Consider the following 22,798-nt stretch of genomic DNA (forward strand, 5'->3'; position numbering starts at 1 on the left):
CACACTTCGCAGAGTCAAGTCCTGATTTTTTTAATTTTAGCTGTGAATGTATTTATAATATGTTCTTGCAGTTCAGTACACTGTTTTGGTTAGATTCCTTTGGTAAAAATATTTTCTTTAAAACAAAAAATATTTTTTTACAAAAGAAAGATAATTTTTTATTAGTGTGTACCTTACTGTTATTGGATTAATCATCTCAGGCTTTTCTCTTTGCTCATTTGTTGCATAACCTTGTTATATAAGCGAATGTTACTCATGTTTCGGTTTTTCCTATGAGATAACATAATGAGGTTGAAAGTTAACATTCTTTGAAGTCTTTGAAAGTGTTGATAACAGGAATTAAATTTTAGTAAAAATTATTGATATTTTCAAAGTTATTGATATTTTGGTTTAAGGAAATCATAAATTAATTTTTCCAAGTAGCTTTTTCCTCTTCGAGACACGTGAATGACTTTAGTCTTTGATATTAAATGATAAAAATGTCATCTTTTTCAGATCTCTTCAATTAAATATTATCCTTAATACTGAATTAGGTTATTATTTTTAAAATATCTTCAACCTAGAAGTCCATTTCTTGAAAAATACATTTTTCCCTAACCACAACCAATAATGAAAAAGTTCAGCATATAATGGATAATCTTCTAACTACCTTTTCCTCTCCTCCTGAGAGTGAAGAGCCAGTGAAGGCTCTTATATTAAGTCAGGCTTATGTAATGGTGTGCTTAAGGTATTTATTTGAGTGGAATTATTGATTTCACATATCACAAGGATTTTTACTTATATTGATTAGCTTAAAAATCATTTGGAAAACTAAATAGAAGGAAAAACCTCAAAGCAATATTATATATATGCACACACATAAAAGACCTTTAGATTTTAAAAAATATCTCTAAAGCAGTTTTCATTTTGTTTGGTTTTTGGTATTCTTCAGCAGTCCCTAATGTTGACATTAGGAAGCAATCAAAAATAGTTTTAGTTTGATTCTTAGAATTTACTTTTAAACCATGGTGGGCTCAAGATGGGGAATAAGATTTTTTCTTATGTAAGAAAATAAGATTACTGGGTCTTTTCCCAGTATCAAAGACTAGAATCTTTTTCTAAAGCATTAGGACCAATGGAATTTGGCGATCTAGAAACATTGGAAGCATAGTTCTTCCTGGAATAGATAAAACATTCTGTCAACAGCCAATTTAGTCTTAGCGGAGGGACAAAATCTCATATATATGAATTTGTCTAAAGATCTTTACCTTAGTGGATGGAGTATGTAGAAAATTCCTTCCATTTACTTTACTAATTCTTTGTTAGTCTGGAAGTTTTATATAGATCAATAAAAACAATCCCCATATTTTCAAGGAAACAAAATAAATCTATTCCATATTGGTCTCTCCACAATATTTGTTTACAGCCTAATATCTGTCAGAGGTTAAATATTTAACTCTTTATTTTTTTCCTTCTTTTTACTTTTTATTCATTTAAAATTCTTTGTGAACCACAGATAGGTTAAATTCTCTAAAATTTTTTTTTGGTTTCACAAGAAGAAGCATGGTTTTATAGAAAAATATAACACTTAAAGAATTGGGTTGCCTCCTTGAGCAGTTTACCTATATGAGCTTGGGTAAATTGTTTGAACCTCTGACTTTTTTCTTAGTGATAAATTTGAAACTAAGTTCCTTCCCCATTTACTTCATGGGGTTTTTGGCAAGTATCAAATGATAAAATGTTTGTAAAAGTACTTGGTATACTGTGAAAGACTATTCAAGATTGATAGTGAGACTGTGAGTATATTAAATCTTTTTGTAACCTTTATAAACTCATGAATTCTGAAAAAAGCAAGAAAAATTTCATTTACTAAAATGTTTTCCTTTTTGTGGGGTAGAATGGGATGGTGTTCACTGTCTACATGTAATATAAGTAGATTAACAATTTAATGATTCCCTAGTTATTGAACATAGGCTAGTTTTTACGTAGTGTATTTTTATAGAAGTCAATTCAAAGACCTTACATCCTCTTGTGGAAAAATATCTTAGGCCCATATTATATTTTTTCAAAGGTATTTTAAAATCTAGCAACTAAAACAGAAAGCTTTACAGGAATTAGGAAAGTTAGGTTCATATTCAAATTTTGTCAGTGAGATACTGAATACTTTATTTTTTCATATGCAGTTGCCTTGGTGGCCCATCTGCCCTATCAGTATTTCAGTATGGGAGGTTAGCATGTATTACTAAAGGTCACAGGCTCATAGTTTTTAATTTAGTAAATTTGTAAATAACCTTTAGAATTATTGGAAGACAGAAACTGTGTTCTATGTTTACAAGTATTGTCTACATAGATTTGAAAATAGACTAGTGTAAATAAACCCTGTATTTGCTGTCTTTGAGATTGTGATAATATTGCTTCACTATAGGGAAAAATGCTGGGCACTCTTGGTGCGTTAAAAGAATCACTTGGACGAGTCTTTTTAGAAGAGGTGGAAACATTTAGAGACAGTGAGTTTTGTTAGGGTGACTGTTTTTTTTCTAAATATCTGCAAAACTTGGGTAGTCCAAATGTTTTTATTTTGGTAAAATTTAGCTCTTCCTATGATAGTTTGGGCCTAAGTAATTTCTAGGTCAAACTTCAGTCTGTTTTTAATATTTATATGTTGATCCGTTTCATTTTTTTAGGAGATTTTATGAAGATGGAGCAATTGTGTTGGGTGAGGAAGCAAATATGCTTGCTGGCATGCTGCTTGGACTCAATGCTATTGATTTCAGGTACTTAATCTATCCAAATGTATTCAGTTTTTAAATAATTCTTCCTCATTATTTTTCCTCATTGATTTTTTCTTTCAGATTTTCTGGGTAAAGCACATAGTTGGAAATTGATATTTGATTCATGTTGTTCCCCTACAGATGACATCAGTTAGACTTCCAAGTGGATTTGCTCTCAGAAAAGAGACTGTCTCAAACTTAAGAAATTAACTGATAGGCTTGCTTTCTAGCTTGATAAAATGAAAGTTTAGATCACTTCTGCCCAAGCAGAAATATGAAATACCTTCACACCCTGACGAAAGGTTTTGGATCTGATCACTTAGTATTTTTCAGCTACTCCTTTAAAATGAAAAGAAATAGACTAAAAGTAGATTCAAAGCCAGAAATATTCTCATTATCTCATGTATTGAGATAAAGAAGACCCTAACCGACTATCTTGGGTATCTTATATTTCCTATGTTATGTATCTAGAATATCAGATAGTATTGTTCATATATGCTTTTTTTTTTTTTTAATTTTTATTGTGATTGTTCACATACTATACAAGTATCCAAAGATCCAAAGTGTACAATCAGTTGCCCCTGGTACCCTCATACAGCTGTGCATCCATCACCACACTTAGTTTTTGTTCAATTTTTAGAACTTTTTTATTACTCCAGACAAGAAATAAAGCAAAAGAAAAAAAAAAAAAAAAAAAAAGAAAGAAAAGGAAACTAGAATCTTCCCATATCCCTAACCAACCCTCCTCCATTGTTGACTTGTAGTATTAGTATAGTACATTTGTTAGTGTTTATGAAAGAATGTTGAAATACTACTAACTGTAGTATATAGTTTGCAATAGCTATATATTTTTTCCCTATATGCCTCTCTATTATTAACTTCTAGTTGTATTGTCATACATTTGTTCTGGTTCATGGAAAAGATTTCTAATGTTTGTACAGTTAATCACAGACATTGCCCACCATAGGATTCAGTTTTATACATTCCAGTCTTTTGACCTCCAACTTTCCTTCTGGTGACATATATGACTCTGAGCTTCCCCTTTCCACCTCATTCATGCACCATTCAGCACTGTTAGTTATTCTCACATCTTGCTACCGACACCTCTGTTCGTTTCCAAACATTTAAGTTCATCCTAGTTGAATATTCTGCTCATACTAAGCAACCGCTCCCCATTCTTTAGCCTCGTCCTGTATCTTGGTAGCTTATATTTCATGTTTATGAATTTACATATTATAATTAGTGAGACCCTGCAATATTTGTCCTTATGAGTCTGGCTTATTTTTACTCAGTGTATTGCCCTCAAGGTTTTGTCATCAACCCATTTTTTTTTTTAAGATAGTTTTGTTCACATGCCATACATTCTACCTAAGTAAACAATCGATGGTTCCCTGTGTGGTCATATATTTATGTGTTCACCACCTTCACCACTATCTGTATAAGGGCATCTACATTTCTTCCGCAAGGCAGGAGGGAGAGTCAAAGAAGTTAGAGAGGCAAAAGAAAAAGAAAAAAGAAAGAGGAAAACAATGACAGCTAAGAAGCAGCAAAAGGAAAGATAACCTTTAATCAAAATAGAATAAAGAGTCAGACAACACCACCAATGTCAAGTGTCTCACATGCCTCCCTTATCCCCCCCATCTGCATTTACCTTGGTATATCGCCTTTGTTACATTAAAGGAAGCATAATATAATGATTCTGTTAGTTATAGTCTCTAGTTTATGTTGATTGCATCCCTCCCCCAATGCCTCCCCATTTTTAACACCTTGCAAGGTTGACATTTGCTCGTTCTCCCTTGTGAAAGAATGTATTTGTACATTTTATCACAATTGTTGAACACTGTAGATTTCACCAAGTTACACAGTCCCAGTCTTTATCTTTCCTCCTTTTTTCTGGTGTCTCACATGCTCCCAACCTTCCTCTCTCAACCATATTCATAGTTATCTTTCTTCAGTGTACTTACATTGCTGTGCTACCATCTCCTAAAACTGTGTTCCAGACCTCTCACTCCTGTCTTCTCCTGTCATTCTGTAGTGCTCCCTTTAGAATTTCCTGTAGGGCAGGTGTCTTGTTCACAAAGTCTCTCATTGTCTGTTTGCTGGGAAATATTTTGAGCTTTCCCTCATTTTTGAAGGACAGTTTTGCTGGATATAGGATTCTAGGTTGGTGGTTTTTCTCTTTCAGTATCTTAAATATATCACACCACTTCCTTCTTGCCTCCATGGTTTCTGCTGAGAGATCCACACACAGTTTTATTAAGTTTCCTTTCTATGTGATGGATCGCTTTTCTCTCACTGCTTTCAGGATTCTCTCTTTGTCTTTGACATTTGATAATCTGATTATTAAGTATCTTGGCGTAGGCCTATTCAGATCTATTCTGTTTGGAGTACGCTGCACTTCTTGGATCTGTAATTTTGTCTTTCATAGGAGATGGGAAATTTTCATTGATTATTTCTTCTATTATTGCTTCTTCCCCTTTTCCCTTCTCTTCTCCTTCTGGGACACCAGTTATACGTACATTCTTGTATTTCGTTTTGTCCTTAAGTTCCTGGAGATGTTGCTCATATTTTTTCATTCTTTTCTCCATCTGCTCGTTTGTGTGTAGGCTTTCAGGTGTTTTGTTCCTCGGTTCCTGAGTGTTTTCTTCTGCCTCTTGAGATCTGCTGTTGTATACTTCCATTGTGTCTTTTGTCTCTTGTGTTGTGCCTTTCATTTCCATAGATTCTGCTAGTTGTTTTTTTGAGCTTTCGATTTCTGCCTTATGTTTGCCCAATGTTTTCATAAACCCTGCCTTTGTCTCTTTTGCCATATCTTCTCTAAACTTTTTGAATTGATTTAGCATTAGTTGTTTAACTTCCTGTATCTCAGTTGAAGTGTAAGTTTGTTCCTTTGACTGGGCCATAACTTTGTTTTTCTTAGTGTAGGTTGTAGTTTTCTGTTGTCTAGGCATCTTACCTCCTAGGCCACCCCAATCAGGTTTTCCCAGACGAGAACGGGCTCAGGTCACAGAAGGAGGAAATGTTCAGTATCTGGTTTCCCTGACGGTTTTTCTTGGAGGATTGACACAACCCTGTGCTTTTCTGCCTGGCAGGTGTGCCTGTCAGCCTGTCAGGCTGGTGTAAGCGGGTGTGGCCCGCAGCTCTCCCCCCCAGGCTCTGGGGTCTGGTTCCAAATGTAAGACAGGTAGTAGAAAAGCTGGCCCCTCCCGTTCCTCTTGGGAAGCTATGCTCCCTCCAGAGAGGTCATTTGCATATAAACAAATTCTTTGTTTCTTGACCCTGCTGGTCAGAGTGCTGCGATTTTAACTGGCTTTCTGTACTGCAAAGCGCTGCGGGCTGAGGCTTTTTTCACTAGCTGCACAGGTTGACAGAGAGAGAAAGGGACAGAAAGCTCCCAGATTCACCCTTCGAGCAGAGACTGCACCCGATCCTCTGGGCTCCCCATCCTGAGACAGATATGTCGCCTGACTCTCCCAAGGTCAGTCGTCACCAAAAGCCTCTGTCTGCTTGTTGGGGATTTGCTGTCTGTATTGAGCAGTTAACATTAAAACCCCAGTTGGATCTGGGTTGAGGTACACTAGCTTGTTCAGAGAGTGCTGCTCTCTAGCACCGTGAGGCTTCTGTGAGGGAGGGGCTGTCGGCTCTCAGCGAGGGTCCGCTGTTTTTACTTACAGATTTTATGCTACGATCTCAGGCATTCCTTCCAATTCATGTTTGTGTGTGTTGAGTGGACAGTCAACGTTTGTCTTCTTGCAGTTATTCCAGGTTGTTTACTAGTTTTTTGGTCGTTTATCAGTTGTTCCGGGGGGACTGCAGTCTCCCACTCCGCTCTGTGCCACCGTCTTGCACATACTCCCATATATGCTTTTATTATCAACTAGCTGAACTCGTCCCAGAGATTACAGGTTCTAAAAATGAATACAGCAAGTTCTTTTTATTATTATGGAGGTATATTTTTGCATTTATTTAATAGATCCCTGACTTTATGTTCTATTTAAGTAAAAGGTCTATCATAAGAACTCAAACACAGAAATGAAGGAAATATGAGATTTACATTGAAATAATAAAATTTTAAGAATCAAGAATTTTAACAAAAAAAGCATAAAACTTAAATGAGTATCTACTTTTAGATGTTGAAACAAAAGATAATGCTGTCCATTTTCACTGAAGTTACCTCTTTCTAGTAAGTTTTTTCCTTCCAAAGTGTTTGTCATTTTGTAAGTATAGCTTCCCTCTATCTAAAACTTAATTAATTAGTAGTTTAATTTCTTGTTTATGATGAACATGATAGATGCTGTATGAAGGTTGTCTTTTTGATCCCATAAGGATGTTCACTTTTTATATGACATGCTGCTGACTGTCAAAATTCCTTTTTATGGGATTTTTGTATTTTTGTAAATAAATATATAATCTTGGTCACCAAAAACCCTGGGATAAAACTATTAACTTTTTTTTAAATGCAATTTTATTGAGATATATTCACATAACATATATTCACCCAAAGTGTTCAGTCAGTGGCTCACAGTATCATCATATAGTTGTGCATTTATCACCACAGTCAATTTTAGAAATGTTTCATTATTCCAAAAGAAGAAATAAAAGTAAAAAAGAAAACCCAAAACATCCCATATCCCTTATCCCCCCCATTATTATTATTGTTTTTGTCTTTACTGTATTACTTATCTACCATGTACTGGATAAAAGGAGTGTCAGTCACAGGGCTTTTACAATCACACAGTCACATGATAAAAGCTAGACAGTCATACAGTCATTATCATAGGTCAAGGCTACTGGATTACAGTTCAACAATTTCAGGTGTTTCTGTCCACTCCAATACACCAGAAACCAAAAAGAAATATCTATATAGTGAGTTAGAGTTACAATCATTAGTTAAATCCTAATTTCTCAGTTATATCTCCTACCTCTCATTTGATCATTCTCTCCATCTTCAGGGATACCTGGGCAGTGACCATTTTAATTCCTCATGCTGGAAATGGGTGTTGACCTTATGGGGTAGAGGAATGAAACTGTTAGATGTTCTGGGAGAGACTGGTACCTCTGGGTTTCAGGGCTTATCTGGCATAGGAACAATCTGGAGGCCTTAAGTTTCTGAGAAAATAAACTTACTAAGAAAAACTTTTAGAAAGTCTTGGATAGAGCCAGGGTATTCTTTAGGGTTTTCAGGAAAACTGTTTGTTGGGACTTGGCATACTGTGGCAGTTTGTGATATCTGGCTGAAGCTTGCCTAAGAGTAACTTCCAGAGTGATCTCTTGACTCTATTTGAAATCTCTTAGCCACTGAAACCTTATTTTATTTCATTTCTTTTCCCCCTCTTGGTCAAGAAGACATTCTCAATTCCATGATGCCAAGGCCAGGCTCATTCATCCCTGGGAGTCATGTCCCACATTGCCAGGGAGATTAGACCCCTGGGAGTCATGTCCCACATAGGGCGGAGGGTAGCGAGTTTACCTGCAGAGTTGGCTTAGAGAGAGAGGCCACATGTGAGCAACAAAAGAGGTTCTCTGGAGGTAACTCATAGACATGTTGATAAGCAGGCTTCGCCATCGCAGAAATAAGTTTCTTAAGGGCAAGCATCAAGATTGAGGGCTTAGCTTATTAAATTGTGAGTCCCTAATGCTTGCAAAAATATCAAGAATTCCCCAGGTGGGGAACTTTAATAGTTCTCCCTTTCTCCCCAGTCCCTCAAGGGGGCTTTGCAAATACTTTTTTATTTTCTGCCCAAAATACTGTGGAATGTATCAGGATATTACATTAACCTGTACAGAATAACAAGATCTCATTTCCTATTCTTGGTTACATGTAATTGTGTTGTTTAAATAAACTGACCATGTAGGTTAAATTAGATAGTGTGCTAAAGAAAATTTAAACTTTGGACAAAATAAACATCTCTTCCTTTGATCTCACATAGAAGTCAAGGTTTTAAAATACAGACAATATCTTCTTTTACCCTGTATTTTGATTTACCTTAGTGCTAACCAGGTTTGTTTCATTCATTTCTCTAATTGAAGTCTGATCTCTTTTTCAGTGTCTTTAACAGTTAATGTATGTAGTAATGCTAACTTTCAGAGCTGCAGAACTCTAATTCTGAGTCACGCAGATACCCAAGGTTCCCAGGAACTACCAGGTTATTCTCAAAGAGCACAGCATCTTAGAATTTAGAAATAACAGTTAAAACTTAGGAATAGATGTGACTGCTGTAAGAGCTTACAATTTAGGAACCTTTACAAAGAGCCTTATTAAACATTCTGTCCCCCTTAATCATTGATTGCCCAATCTTTGCCCACTTTCTATCCCCTGATAACCTATGCTCTTGAATTCAATTCTAAGATTTTGCTCATTATAGTTAGTTTATATTAGTGAGACCATACAATATTTGTCCTTTTATTTCTGGCTTATTTCACTCAACATAGTGTCCTCAAGGTTCATTCACCTAGTTGTATGCCTTACAACTTCATTCTTTCCTGCCGCTGCTCAATACTCCATTGTATGTATACACCACAGTTCGCCTTTCTTTTCATCAGTCAGCATACCCTTAGGCCACCTCCATCTGTTGCAAATTGTGAATACTGCTCCCATGAACACCAGTGTACAAATATCTATTCATACCCCTGCTCTTAGTTCTTCCAAGGATATATATACTAATAACAGGGTTGCAGGATCATATGGCAACCCTATACTTAGCCTCCTGTGGAACCACCACATTGCCCTACAGAAGGGCTGCACCATTCTACTTCCCTACCAACAGTGAATAGGTATATCTCTCTCTTCACATGTTCTCCAGTACTTGTATCTTTGTTTATATTTTAAATAGTTATATTCACACACTATATAATCCATCCTAAGTGTACAACCAGTGGCTCCTGGTATAATCACAGAGTTATACATTCATCACTACAATCTATATGAGAACATTTCCGTTTCTTCCATAAAGAAAGAAGAAGAGAAAGAAAAGAGAGAAACAACAACTACAAGAATCTCATACCCCTCCCTTATATCCCCTTCTTACTGACATTAATATACATCTAGCTTTGGTATATTGCCCCTGTTATAGTTAATGAAAGAATATTACAGTGTTACTGTTAACTGTAGACCCTTGTTTGTGTTAATTGTATTTTTTCCAGTACCATCCCATTTTAATACCTTGTAATGGTGACATTCATTTGTTCTCCCTTTTGTAAAAACTTTCTTATATTTATACATTTAATCACCATCATTGTCCACTCTAGGTTTTGCTAAGTTATGCAGTTCCAATTTTTATATCTTTCCTTCTGGTGTCAAACATGCCCTTATCTTCCTCTTTCAACCATACTCATACTCAGCTTTGATCATTATACTTAGAATATTGTGGTACCATCACACTGTAATGTGCTGTCCATTTCTGAATCTTTCTAATCAATCTTTTTGAACATTCTGTACTCCTTCAGCATCAAATGCCCGATCTCTACCCTTTCTGTCTCTTAATAACCTGTGTGCTCTACTTTAACTCTTAGAGTTTGCTCTTTATAATTAATTCATATTAGTGAGACAATACAGTATTTGTCCTTTTGTTTCTGGCTTATTTAGCTCAACATAATGTTTTCAAGGTTCATCACGTTGCATGCATCAAGACTTTATTCTTTCTTAGAGCTGTATAATATTCCATCATATGTATATACCAGTTTGTTTATATACTTGTCTGTTGATGGACACTTAGGCTATTTCCATCTATTGCCATTCATGAATAATGCTGCAAAAATAAACATCAGTTTGCAAATGTCTGTTTGTGTCTCTGCTTTCAGTTCTTCCAAGTATATACATAGTAGTGGGACTCCAGGATCATATAAGTCTATACTTAGCTTCCTGAGGAACCATCAAACTGCCTTCCAGAGCAGCTGCACCATTCTACATTCCCACCCACAGTGAATAACTGTGCCTTTTCTCCACGTCCTCTCCAGCACTTGTAATTTTTTTTTTTTTTTATAATAGTCATTCCATTAGGTGTGAAATGATATCTCATTGTGGTTTTGATTTGCATTTCCCTAATGTCTAGTGAAGTTGAGCATCTTTCCATATGCTTTTGAGCCATTTGTATTTCTTCTTTGGAAAAGTGTCTATCCATGTCTTTTGCCCATTTAAAAAAATGGGTTGTTTGTCTTTTTGTGGCTGAGTTGTGGGTTCTCTGTATATATTCTGGGTATTAAACTCTTATCTGATATGTGGTTTCCAAATATTGTCTCCCATTGCATAGCCTGCCTTTTTACTTTCCTCAGAAAGTCCTTTGATGCACAAAAATATTAGATTTTGAGGAGATCCCATTTATCTATTTCTTCTTTCTTTACTTGTCCTTTGGGTGTAAGGTCTAGGAAACCACCTCCTACAACAATATCTTTAGGATATTTCCCTACGTTTTCTTCTAAAAGTTTTATGGTCTTAACTCTAATGTTTAGGACTTTGATACATTTTGAGGTAATTTTTATACAAGCTGTGAGATAAGGGTCCTTTTTTATTCTTTTTGATATAGATATCCAGTTCTCCAGGCACTGTTTGTTGAAGAGGCTGCTCAGTCCCAGTTGAGTCAACCTGACCATTGTATTAAAGATCAATTGTCTGTAGATGAGAGGGTCTCTTTCTGAACACTCAGTTCAATTCCCTTGGTCAACATACCTATCTTTATGCCAGTACCATGCTGTTTTGACCACTGTAGTTTTGTAATATGCTTTAAAGTCAGGTAGTGTGAGTCCTCCTTCTTCATTTTTCTTTCTCAAGACATTTTTAGATATTCGGGGCACCTGCCCTTCCAAGTAAATTTATTGGTTTTTCTATTTTTGAAAAGTAAGTTCTTGGGATTTTAATTGGTATTGCATTGAATCTATAAAAAATACCGGTAGACTTGACATCTTAATTATAGTTAGTCTCCGAATCCATGAACACCGTCTATCCTTCCATTTAGTTAGGTCTTCCTTGATTTCTTCTAGCAATGTTTTGTAGTTTTCTGTATATAGGTTTTTTACATCCTTGGTTAAATTTTTCCTAAGTGTTTGATTCTTTTGGTTGCCATTCTAAATGGAAATTTTTTTCTTGATTTCCTCCTCAGATTGCTCCTTACTAGTGTATAGAACACTACTGATTTTTGCTTGTTGATCTTGTATCCTGCCACTTTTCTATACTTGTTTTTAGCTCTAGTAGCTTTGCTGTAGATTCTTTGGTATTTTCTACATATAGGATCATGTCATCTGCAAACGGTGAAAGTTTACTTCTTCCTTTCCAATTTGGATGCATTTTATTTCTTTTTGTTGCCTAATTGCTTTAGCTAGAACTTCCAGCATAATGTTGAATCATAAGGGTGACAGTGGGTATCCTTTTCTTGTTTCTTATCTTAGAGGGAATGCTTTTAGTCTTTCCCCATTGAATATGATGTTAGCTGTGCTTTTTATTCTTATATTCCCTTTATGATATTGAGAAAGTTTCCTTCTATTCCTGTCCTTTGAAGTGTTTTCATCAGGAAAGGATGCTGAATTTTGTCAAATGCCTTTTCTGCATCAATCAAGATGATCATATGGTTTTTCCTCTTTGGTTTATTGATATGGTGTGTTACATTAATTGATTTTCTTGTGTTGAACTACCCTTGCATACCTGGAATAAAATCCACTTTGTTATGGTGTATAATTCTTTTAATGTTCTGCTGGATTCAGTTTGTAAGTATTTTGTTGAAGATTTTTGCATCTATATTCATTAAAGACATTGGTCTTTAATTTCTTTTCTTGTAGTATCTTTGTCTGGCTTTGGTATTAGGGAGATGTTGGCTTCACAGAATGAATTAGATAGCTTTCTGTCCTTCTTAATTTTTTTGAAGAGTTCAAGCAGGATTGGCACTAATTCTTTCCTGAATGCTCAGAATTCACATGTGAAGCCATCTGGCCCTGGACTTTTCTTTTTTGGGAGGTTTTTGATTACTGACTCAGTCTCTTGTGATTCGTTTATTGAGGTCTTCTATATTTTCTCTAGTCCATGTTGGTTGTTCATGTTTTTCTGGGAAGTTGTACATTTTGGCTAAGTTGTCTAGTTTGTTAGCCCATAGTTGCTCTGCTTGTAATATCCTCTCATTATCTCCTTTATTTCTGTGGGGTCAATAGTTATGTCCACCTTCTCATTTATGATTTTATTTACTTGCATCCTCTCTGTTTTATCCTTTTTCAGCCTTAGCTAAAGGTCTATTGATTTTACTGATTTTCTCAAAGAACCAACTTCTTGTTTTGTGGATTCCTTCCATTGTTTTCATGTTTGTGGTTTCATTTATTTTTGCTCTAATCTTTATTTTTTTTTTCTTCTGTTTGCTTTAGGGTTGGTTTGCTTTTCTTTCTTTAGCTCCTCCAGGTGAGCAGTTAAGTCCTTAATTTTTGCTCTTTCTTCTGTTTTAATACAAGTGTTTAGGGCAATAAATTTTCCTCTGATTATTGCTTTTGCTGGATTCCATAAGTTTTGATATGTTGTATTTTCATTTTCATTTTCCTCTTGATATTTACCAATTTCTCATGTAATTTCATCCTTGACCCATGAGTTATTTAAGAGTGTGTTGTTTAGCCTCCATATATTTGTGAATTTTCCAGCTTTCCATCCGTTACTGATTTCCAACTTCATTCCATTATGATCAGAGAAAGTGTTGTGTGTAGTTTCAGTCTTTTAAAATTTATTGAGACCTGCTTTGTGACCCAACATGTGATCTATCCTGGAGAATGTTCCATGAGCACCTGAGAAAAATGTGTATCCTGCTGTTCTGGGTGCAATGTGTAAATTTCTGTTAAGTCTAGTTTATTTATTATATTATTCAAAATCTCTGTTTCCTTACTGATCTTTTGTCTAGATGTTCTTTCTGTTGATGAGAGTGATATATTGAATTCTTCAACTATTATTCTAGAGATGTCTGGTTCTCCCTTCAGTGTTGTCCATGTTTGCATCAAGTATTTTGGGGCATTCTGGCTCAGTGCATAAATATTTATGATTGTTATGTCTTCTTGAAGAATTGTCCCTTTTACTACTACATAGTGTCCTTCGTTGTCTTTAATTGTTATACATTTGAAGTCTAATTTTTCTGATATTAGTATAGTTAACCCCAATGTTTTCTGGTTGTTGTTAACATGAAATATATTTTTCCAAACTCTCACTTTCAATTTTTGTCCTTGGATATAAAATGAGTCTCTTGTAGAGAGCATATAGACGGATCCTGTTTTTCAGTCCATTCTGCAAATCTGTGTCTTTTGACTGGGGAATTTAATCCATTAACATTTAGTGTTGTTACCGTAGAGGCAGTACTTTCTTCAACCATTTTGTCTTTTGGATTTTGTATGTCATATCTCATTTTTTTCTCTTTTTACCCATTTAATTACCATTACTGATAATCTTCATTTCTACACTCTTCTCCAAACCTGCGTCCTATCTTTTCCTATTTGCCTGTAGCCCTCACTTCAGTATTTCTTGTAGAGCAGGTCTCATGTTCATGAACTCTCTCAATGACTGTCTGAAAATATTTTAAACTCCCCATCATTATTGAAGGACAGTTTTGTCAGACATAGAATTCTTGATTTGCAAGTTTTCTCTTTCAGTGTCTTAAAGATATCATACCACTGCCTTCTTGCCTTCATGTTTTCTATGGAGAAAACCACACTCGGTCTTATTGCGCTTCTCTTATATGTGATGCATTGCTTTTCTCTTGCTGCTTTCAGAATTCTCTGTTTTTCTTTGACATTTGACAATATAATAAGTTTCTTGGGGTAGTTCTATTTGGATCTATTCTGTTTGGGGTACGCTGCGCTTCTTGTACCTGTAATTTTATGTCTTTCAAAAGCATTGGGAAATTTTCAGTGATTATTTCCTCCCTTATTCTTTCTGCCCCCTTTTCCTTCTCTTCTCCTTCTGGGACACCTGTCACATGTATATTTTTGCACTTCATGTTGTCATTCAATTCCCTGAGACCCTGTTCATATTTTTCCATTCTTTTCCCTATCTGTTCTGTTGTGTATAGGATTCCAGATGCCTTGTCCTCCAGTTCAGTAATCCTTTCTTCTGCTTTTCAAATCTGCTGTTGTATGTCTCCATTGTCCTTTTCATCTCTTCTGTTTTACCTTTCATTCCCATAAGCTCTGTCATTTTTTAAATGCTATTTTGAGATATAGTAACATACCGTAAAATCATCCAAAGTGTACAGTTGTTCACAGTCTGATCATATAGTTGTGCGTTCCTCACCACAATTTTTTGAACATTTTGTTTACTTCAAAAAATAAAAATATTAGTAAAAATAAAAATAAGAGTAAAAACGAACACCCAAAATATCTCATACCTCTTTCCCCCATCATTAATTTACTTTTTTTCCCCCATTTTTCTACTCATCTGTCCATACACTGGATAAAGGGAGTGTGAGCCACAAGGTTTTCACAATCACAATCACACAATATAAGCTATATAGTTATATGAACATCTTCAAGAATCAAGGATACAGATTGCAATTCAAAAGTTTCAGGTATTTCCTTTTAGCTATTCTAATACACTAATAACTAAAAAGGGATGTCTACATAATGCATAAGAATAATCCCCAGAATGACCTCTTGACTCCATTTGCGATCTCTCAGCCACTGAACCTTTATATTGTTGAATTTCTCTTCCCCATTTTGGTCAGGAAGGCTTTCTCAATCCCATGATGCCAGGTCCAGGCTCATCCCTGAGAATCATGTCCCATGTTCCCAGGGAGTTTTACACCTCTGGGATTCGTGTCCCATGTAGTGGGGAGAGGAGTGAGTTTCCCTGCCAAATTGGCTGAGAGAGAGACAGGCCACATCTGAGCAACAAAAGAGGTTCTCATGAGATGATCCTTAGGCACAATTATAAGTAGACATAGCCTCTCCTTTGCAGTAACAAGCTTCATAAGGGCAAGCCCCAAGATCAAGGACTTGGCCTCCTACAATGGTGGTCCCCAAAGCTTGTGAGAATATCAGGAATTCTCAGGTGGGGAAGTTTAATGTTTCCACATTTTCCCCCAGTCTCTCAAGGGGGATTTGCAAATACTTTTATTTTCTGCCCAACTTGTTCTGTGATGTATCAGGATTTCACGCTAACCTGTACAAACCAACCAGATCTCACCCCGTTTTCAATGTTCCATGTGATTATGTATTTGAATAAACTGACCATACAAGTTAAATTATATAGTATGCTAGAGAAAATATAGATTTTGTACCAAATAAACAACTCTTCCTTTGGTCTCACACAGAAGTTGAGGTTTTAAAACACAGTATCATCCTTTTCCCTTTAGTCTGGTTTACCTTAGTACTAATCAAGTCCAGTTAGTTCATATTTCTAATTGAAGTGTGATCTCTTTTTCACCTTCTTTAACAGTTGCTGGACATTCATAGCTGCCAGACTCTGGCTCTGAGTCTCAGGTGTCACACAGATACCCAGAGTTCCAGGGCCCAACCAGCTTGTACACAAACAGCTCAGGATCTCAGAATTTAGAGATAACCATTAAAACTCATGAATAGATGTGACTGCTGTGAGAGCTTACAGTCCAGGAATCTTTACCATAAGCCTTCTCCTGATAACCTATGCTCTCAGGTTCAGTTCTTAAGAGTTTTTACATTATAGATAGTCCATATTAGTGAGATGTTATAATATTTATCTTTTAGATTCTGGCTTATTTCACTCAACATACTATTCTCAAAGTCTGTTCACCTATTTATATACCTTACAATCTCATTTCTTCTTTCTGCCACTCATTATTCCATTGTATGTATACACCACAGTTCACCATTCCGTTCATTGGTCAGTATACCCTTAGGTCACCTCCATCTATTGCAAATCATGAACATTGCTGCCATAAACACCAGTGTGCAATGACCACTCATGTCCCTGTTCTCAGTTCTTCCAAGTATATACCCAATAATGGGGTTTCAGGACCTTATGACAACCCTATAGTTAGCTTCCTGTGGAACCACCACACTGCCTTCCAGCTGGGCTGCGTCATTCTGCTTGCCTACCAACAGGGAATGGGTACATTGCTCTCTCCACATTTTCTGCAGCACTTGTATCCCTCTGTTTATTTTTTAAACAGTTTCATTCACACACCATACAATCCATCCTAAGTAAGCAATAAATGATTCCCAGTATAATCACATAATTATACATTCACCACTGCAGTCTATATGAAGACATTTCCACTTATTCCCCAAAGAAAGAGGAAAAGGAGAGAAAAAAAAAATGAAGAATAAAAATACAAAAGATAGAAGAAAAATAAAAATAAAATACAATGAAAAGGTCAGAAAACATGACCACCACCAAGAATCCCATATCATTCCCTTATATCCCCCTCCTATAGACATTTAGCTTTGGTATATTGCCTTTGTTACAATTAATGGAAGAATCTTACTATGTAACTCTTAACTATAGATTCCAGTTTGCATTTCTTGTATTTTTCCCCCATACCATCCAATTTTCAGCACCTTGCAATGTTGACATTCATTTGTTCTCCCTTATTAAAAAACATTCTTATATTTGTACATTTACTCACTATCATTAACCACTCTAAGTTTCGCTAAGTTACACAATCCCAGTCTTTATCTTCTATCTTTCCTTCTGGTGTCATACATGTCCTTAGCCTTCCTCTTTCAAATGTACTCACACTCATCTTTGTTCAGAGTACTTATAATATTGTATAACCGTCACACCTATTATGCTGTCCATTCCATTTCTGGATCTACACAATCAGTCTTGCTGAAATTTCTGTAATCCTTTCGCATCCAATGCCCAGTCTCTTCTATCTTCTGATAACCTGTGTTCTCAACTCTCAAATTTTGCTCATCAATGTTAGTTCATATTAGTGAGACCATACATTGTCTGTCCTGTTGTTTCTGGCTAATTTCACTCAACATAATGTCTACTGTCTACCGTTTTGTCTTTTGGATTTTATATGTCATATCTTTTTTTATTTTTATTTTTTCCCCTCTCTCTCTTGTTACCGATAGTCTTCATTTCTATACTCTTCTCAAAACCTTCTCTCCTATCTTTTCCTATCTTCTTGTAGTGCTCCCTTCAGTATTTCTTGTAGAACAAGAATCTTGTTCACAAACTCTCAGTGTCTGTTTGTCTGAAAATATTTTAAACTCTCCTTCATTTTTGAAGGACAACTTTGCTGGATATAGATTTCTTGGTTGGCATTTCTTCTCTTTCAGTATCTTAAACATATCATGCCATTGCCTTCTTGCCTCCATTGTTTCTGCTGAGAAATCTGTACGCTGTCTTCTTGAGCTTCCCTTGCATATGATGGATCACTTTTCTCTTGCTGCTTTCAGAATTCTCTCTTTGTCTTTGACATCTGGTAATATGATTATTAAATGTCTTGGAGTTGCTCTACTCATATCCATTCTGTTTGGGATGTGCTGTGCTTCTTGGATCTGTAATTTTATGTCTTTTTTAAGAGATGGGAAATTTTCAGTGATTATTTCCTCTATTATTGTTTCTGCCTCCTTCCCTTGTCATCTTCTGGGACACCCATAATATGCATATTCATGTGCTTCCTGTTGTCACTCAGTTCCTTGAGATCCTGCTCATATTTTTCCATTCTTTTGCCTATCTGTTCTTTTATGTGTAGGATTTCAGAAGTCCTGTCCTCTGGTTCAGTAATCCTTTCTTCTGCTCTTCAAATCTGCTGTTGTGAGTCTCCATTTTGTTTTTTATCTATTCTGTTGTGTATTTCATTCCCATAAGTTCTGCCAATTGTTTTTTCAAACTTTTGAGTTCTTCCTATGTTTGCTCAGTGTCTTCTTTATATCCCTCATCTCTTTTTCCATATTTTCCCTCAACTTGTTGATTTGGTTTTTGAATTGATTTAGCATATATTTTTGAAGATCTTTAATTAGTTGTTTCAACTGCTGAATCTCATTTGAGTGTAAGTTTGTTCCTTTGGCTAGGACATATCTTTGTTTTTCCTAGAGTGAGTCATTAGTTTTTGTTGTCTAGACATCTGGTCTCCTTGATTACCCTAATCAGATTTTCCCAGACGAGACGGGCCTAGGTTTCAAGAGGAGGCTGTATTCAGTGTCAGGCTCCCTTGAGGGTGAGACCCAGAAGATTATCAGACTTTCCTATGAGGCCTCTAGACTCTGTGCTTTTCCTATCTTATCCTGACAAACAGGTGGCACTTGTCAGCTCACAGCTCCCCACCATTGTAAAGTGGTGCAGTGCATTTAATTTTCAGTGTACCATGTCCCACCCAGGGACCAAGGGTGCCAGAAGCCAAGCTTAAGGTATTTTTTGTTTTTTTCACCCAGGCCCTGGGGTCTGAGTTCTCTGAGGGAGGGCTGCCACTTGAACTTGGCACCATCCCTCCCCCGCTTTTCTTAGGAAAGATAAGCCCTTTATGGAATTATCTCACATAATTTATTTTTTCCTTTGACTCTCTATGTTAACTCCACCCTTCCCCTGGTCAGTGCTGACAGTTGAAAATGCCTGAGACTTTCTCTAATGAGCTACTTAGAATGAGAGGGAAAAAAAAAAAAAAAAAGAAAACGAGAAGTCCCCTTTTGAGAGCCAGTCCCCAGCCCTCCAGTTCCCCAAGCAAGAACTGGAGTTGGTACTGGTTCTCTGTGCCACTTTTCTTGGACACAGCCCTTTTCTAGTATTCTGAGTTCAGCCAACTCTAAAATCCTGTATGTATGTATGTATTTATTTATTTTTTATTTATTTTTTATTTTATTTTTATTTTTTATTTATTTATTTTTTTCATCAGCCCCACCTCCTCTCTGCCAGGAAATCCTTCCAGGTTCCTTTCCTGCTTTCTCTGGGTTTATCTGTGCTCATAGCATGTATTCAGTAGTCCAAATGTGTTAATTAAAACTACAGTTGGAGCGTGATTGAGCTACATTCCCTTGCTTCCAGCAAGGACTGCTTCTTTTTCCCACAGTGAAGTTTTCCAACTCAGCCTGCCATGCCGGTGGGCGACGGGTGCCAGCTCTGAAGTTTGGGGAGCTTTACTTACAGTTCTATGCTGTGATCTCAGCCGTTCCACCCTTTCCAGACTGGTAGTACGATGTGTGTTCGGTCATGGATGTCCTCCCATCAGTTTTTCCAGGCTGTTTGCTAGTTATTCCTGACTGCTTACCAATTGCTCTAAGGGACTAAATAAATTCCACATCTCCCTGTGCCGCCATCTTGGCTCTAGATTTCTCTGTCATTTGTTTTTGCAACCTTTGAGTTCTTCTGTATGGTCACTCAGTGGCTTCTTTATATCTTTTATCTCTTTTGCAATATTTTCCTTCAAGTCATTGAATTGATTTAGATTTGTTTGAACATCTTTAATTAATCTCATTTGAAGTTTCTTCCTTTGGGCCATATATTTGTGCTTCCTAGTATGACTTGTGATATTGCTGGTGTCTAGGTATCTGATTTTCTTGATTAGTTTATTTTATTGGTCATTTTCTCTCTTTTGCTAGGGTTTTCTTGTTGGTTGGCTTTGTTCTCTGTCTGTTCTTTGACATTCAGTTCAACTTATGCTAGACCTCCAGCATAGTTTCTGTTTGACTGATCAGAATTTTTCAGCTCTTGTTTTTCTGGTTTTTGCCCTGCCTATATGGAAGTTTTTTGAGATTGCCCTTTTTGTGTGTATGCAATTGTTTCACCCCCAGGAACAAGCTCTCTTCTGTCTTCCTCCTCAGGGAATGTTGTTTTGCTGTTTGTTTAGTTTAAAATGTTTAGTTTAGTTTAGTTTTTTGCCTCTAAAGGTTTTTCACACTCCTTTTATTACCTCTAGCAACTTTTACCTGGAGGTCTCACTCTGGAAGGAGGGGTCTCCCCAGATAGGACTGACCCCAATCAGATTTTCCCAGACAGGACAGTCCCAGGGCTCTCAAAGATGGTAATCAGTATCAAGGTTCCCTGGGGATAAGATACAGTAGGGTGTCAGTCTTTCCTGTGAAATCTCTTAATTCTGTGGTTTTAAAGATTTCCTGCCAAACATATGGCACCTTTCAGCCCACTGGTCCCCACTGGAGTATAGTGGTACTGTATCTTCATTTCTCAGCAGACTCTGTTTCTGCCAGGGGCATGGTTAAGACAGAGGCTGAGGCTGAAGGCAGGCTTAAACTGTCTCTGTTTTCCAGCTTCTGGGGTCTGAATTCTCTAAGTAACAGAGACTATTAACTTTTGGTTTACATAACCCATTGATAACTGTATCATCAGCTGAAAGCATGTCTTAAAGATACATTAGTAATGTTTCTGTAAATGAATGAAAGCTAGTATAAAATGTGGCTACATTGCTTCTCTCCTTATTCAAGTCTGGAGAAGTATATACATACTGTTAATTTAATCGACAAGTATTTCAGCAAACTGCCCAAAGAAACTTAAGATGAGAATTGATAGATTAATTTTTTTTCCTTAAAAATAAACCTGTATCTTATAAATAGTCCTATGTTTATGTTCCCGAAAGATGAAATTTTTTTTTCTTTTAATAATAGTGATCACACCTTTTCTTTAATTATCCTATCAGATGTATCATTATGAAAACAAAGATTACTGAACTGGGGACCAAGAGATCTAGAGTTCATTTACTGGTCTATCTACCAGCCTCACAGTATGGCTTTGGGCAAGTCACTTAACCTTTTCTCTCTTGTCATGGCCTTAAAATGTAGTTACTGGAGATGAGAGGATTTTTAACGCCCTTTCTAGGTCTGAGATTCAAGGCTTTTCATGTGTTTAGATAATAATACTACTCTGATTTTTTCATCAGTCAGATCTTTTTAGCAGATATTCAGTGTCACGTGAGAATTTGTATCTAAATGTGAAGGAGAAGTCTTCATTTGAAAGTTCTCTGATGATTTCTTGAAAGTCCGATAAAGACTGAGATAGTAACAAATGGAGACATGTTTGCACAAATTTGTCAGTAAATTTTATTTTTGCTTGATACATTTATATACCTGTATTAACTTGTGAAGTGCTTTTCCATTGGTATCGAAATAAGAGCATATTTATTGAGGTATTCATTGTAACAAGTAATGATTAAATTGAAAAGAAAAAAATTCACCTGTGGTTTGATGAAACAACTGTCTCTAACAAGAGCTTGCTTATAAATACTTACATTTGATTTTAAATTTTATGTATTAATATGGGATATTTATTGTCTTTTGTTTTAGCTTCTGCCTAAAGGGAGAAGGATTGGATGGCAGTTATCCTGCTGTAATAGACTATACGCCATATTTGAAATTTACCCAAAGGTATTTGATAATTTGAAATATGTTACTGAACTCTTAATTTATAATTTCCCAATTTATAAATTGCTTATTTTGCAATTTATTTATCTGATAAAAATTATTTTTTATAAAACATTTATTTCAGTATCGGAAATCATTCAAAAATACAAACTCCAGTTGCAATTTCAGTATTCATGTAAATACACTTTTTACATAGTTGTAATCCCAGCATGAATATAATTTTAAAAATAACAAAAGCATTTTTTCTATTGCCATAACCATTGTAACTTTAATAGTTCTAGAATAGTCCATTGAGATTTCAAAACTATAATTTGCTATTTATATTGTTTTGCATTTTATCTCATTATAAAAAAACTAATGGACATCCTTGTTTCTTTTATGAATTTTAAAAGTTATCAGGTAAACACGATGAAAAATTTTATTACTCCAAAGTGTTCCACAGAATTGCTTTCTAGAAGAGTTGTACTAATTTATCCTACTATCAGTATTGTGTGAGAGTTCTGAATTTCCTATAACCTCATCAGCATTGAAAATTGTTCTGTAAATATTTTTGATCTGCTTGTATATTGATTTCCAGGATAGAATAATGGTCATTACAAACTTCTAAAATGTTATGATCAGGCTGTAAGGTTGTGTGTGTGTGTGTGTGTGTGTGTGTGTGTGCATAATTGTATGTGTATATATATGTTGTGTGAACAAACACACATTCAAAGGGCATCTGTTGAGTGCCAAATGTAGGAATAAAACTTTCCTAGGTGCTGGGTATATATAGCTGTTTAGAGTATAGGAACCTTTAGGCATTT

At 35.9% G+C, this 22,798-nt stretch overlaps 1 protein-coding gene across 5 annotated transcripts in view; it reads left to right on the forward strand.

Annotated features, from left to right (window-relative positions):
• Window positions 1-22,798, forward strand: part of RUNDC3B (RUN domain containing 3B) — a 245,960-nt gene that overhangs the window by 102,928 nt on the left and 120,234 nt on the right. For all 5 annotated transcript variants that reach the window (XM_037836576.1, XM_037836579.1, XM_037836578.1 and 2 more), the window contains 2 exons: window positions 2,664-2,753; window positions 21,918-21,998. In XM_037836576.1, coding sequence (XP_037692504.1) covers window positions 2,664-2,753; window positions 21,918-21,998 — 171 coding nt within the window. The remainder of the gene's footprint in view (window positions 1-2,663; window positions 2,754-21,917; window positions 21,999-22,798) is intronic.

Source organism: Choloepus didactylus, chromosome 5 (assembly GCF_015220235.1).
Source record: "Choloepus didactylus isolate mChoDid1 chromosome 5, mChoDid1.pri, whole genome shotgun sequence".
Classification (NCBI taxonomy): domain Eukaryota; kingdom Metazoa; phylum Chordata; class Mammalia; order Pilosa; family Megalonychidae; genus Choloepus; species Choloepus didactylus.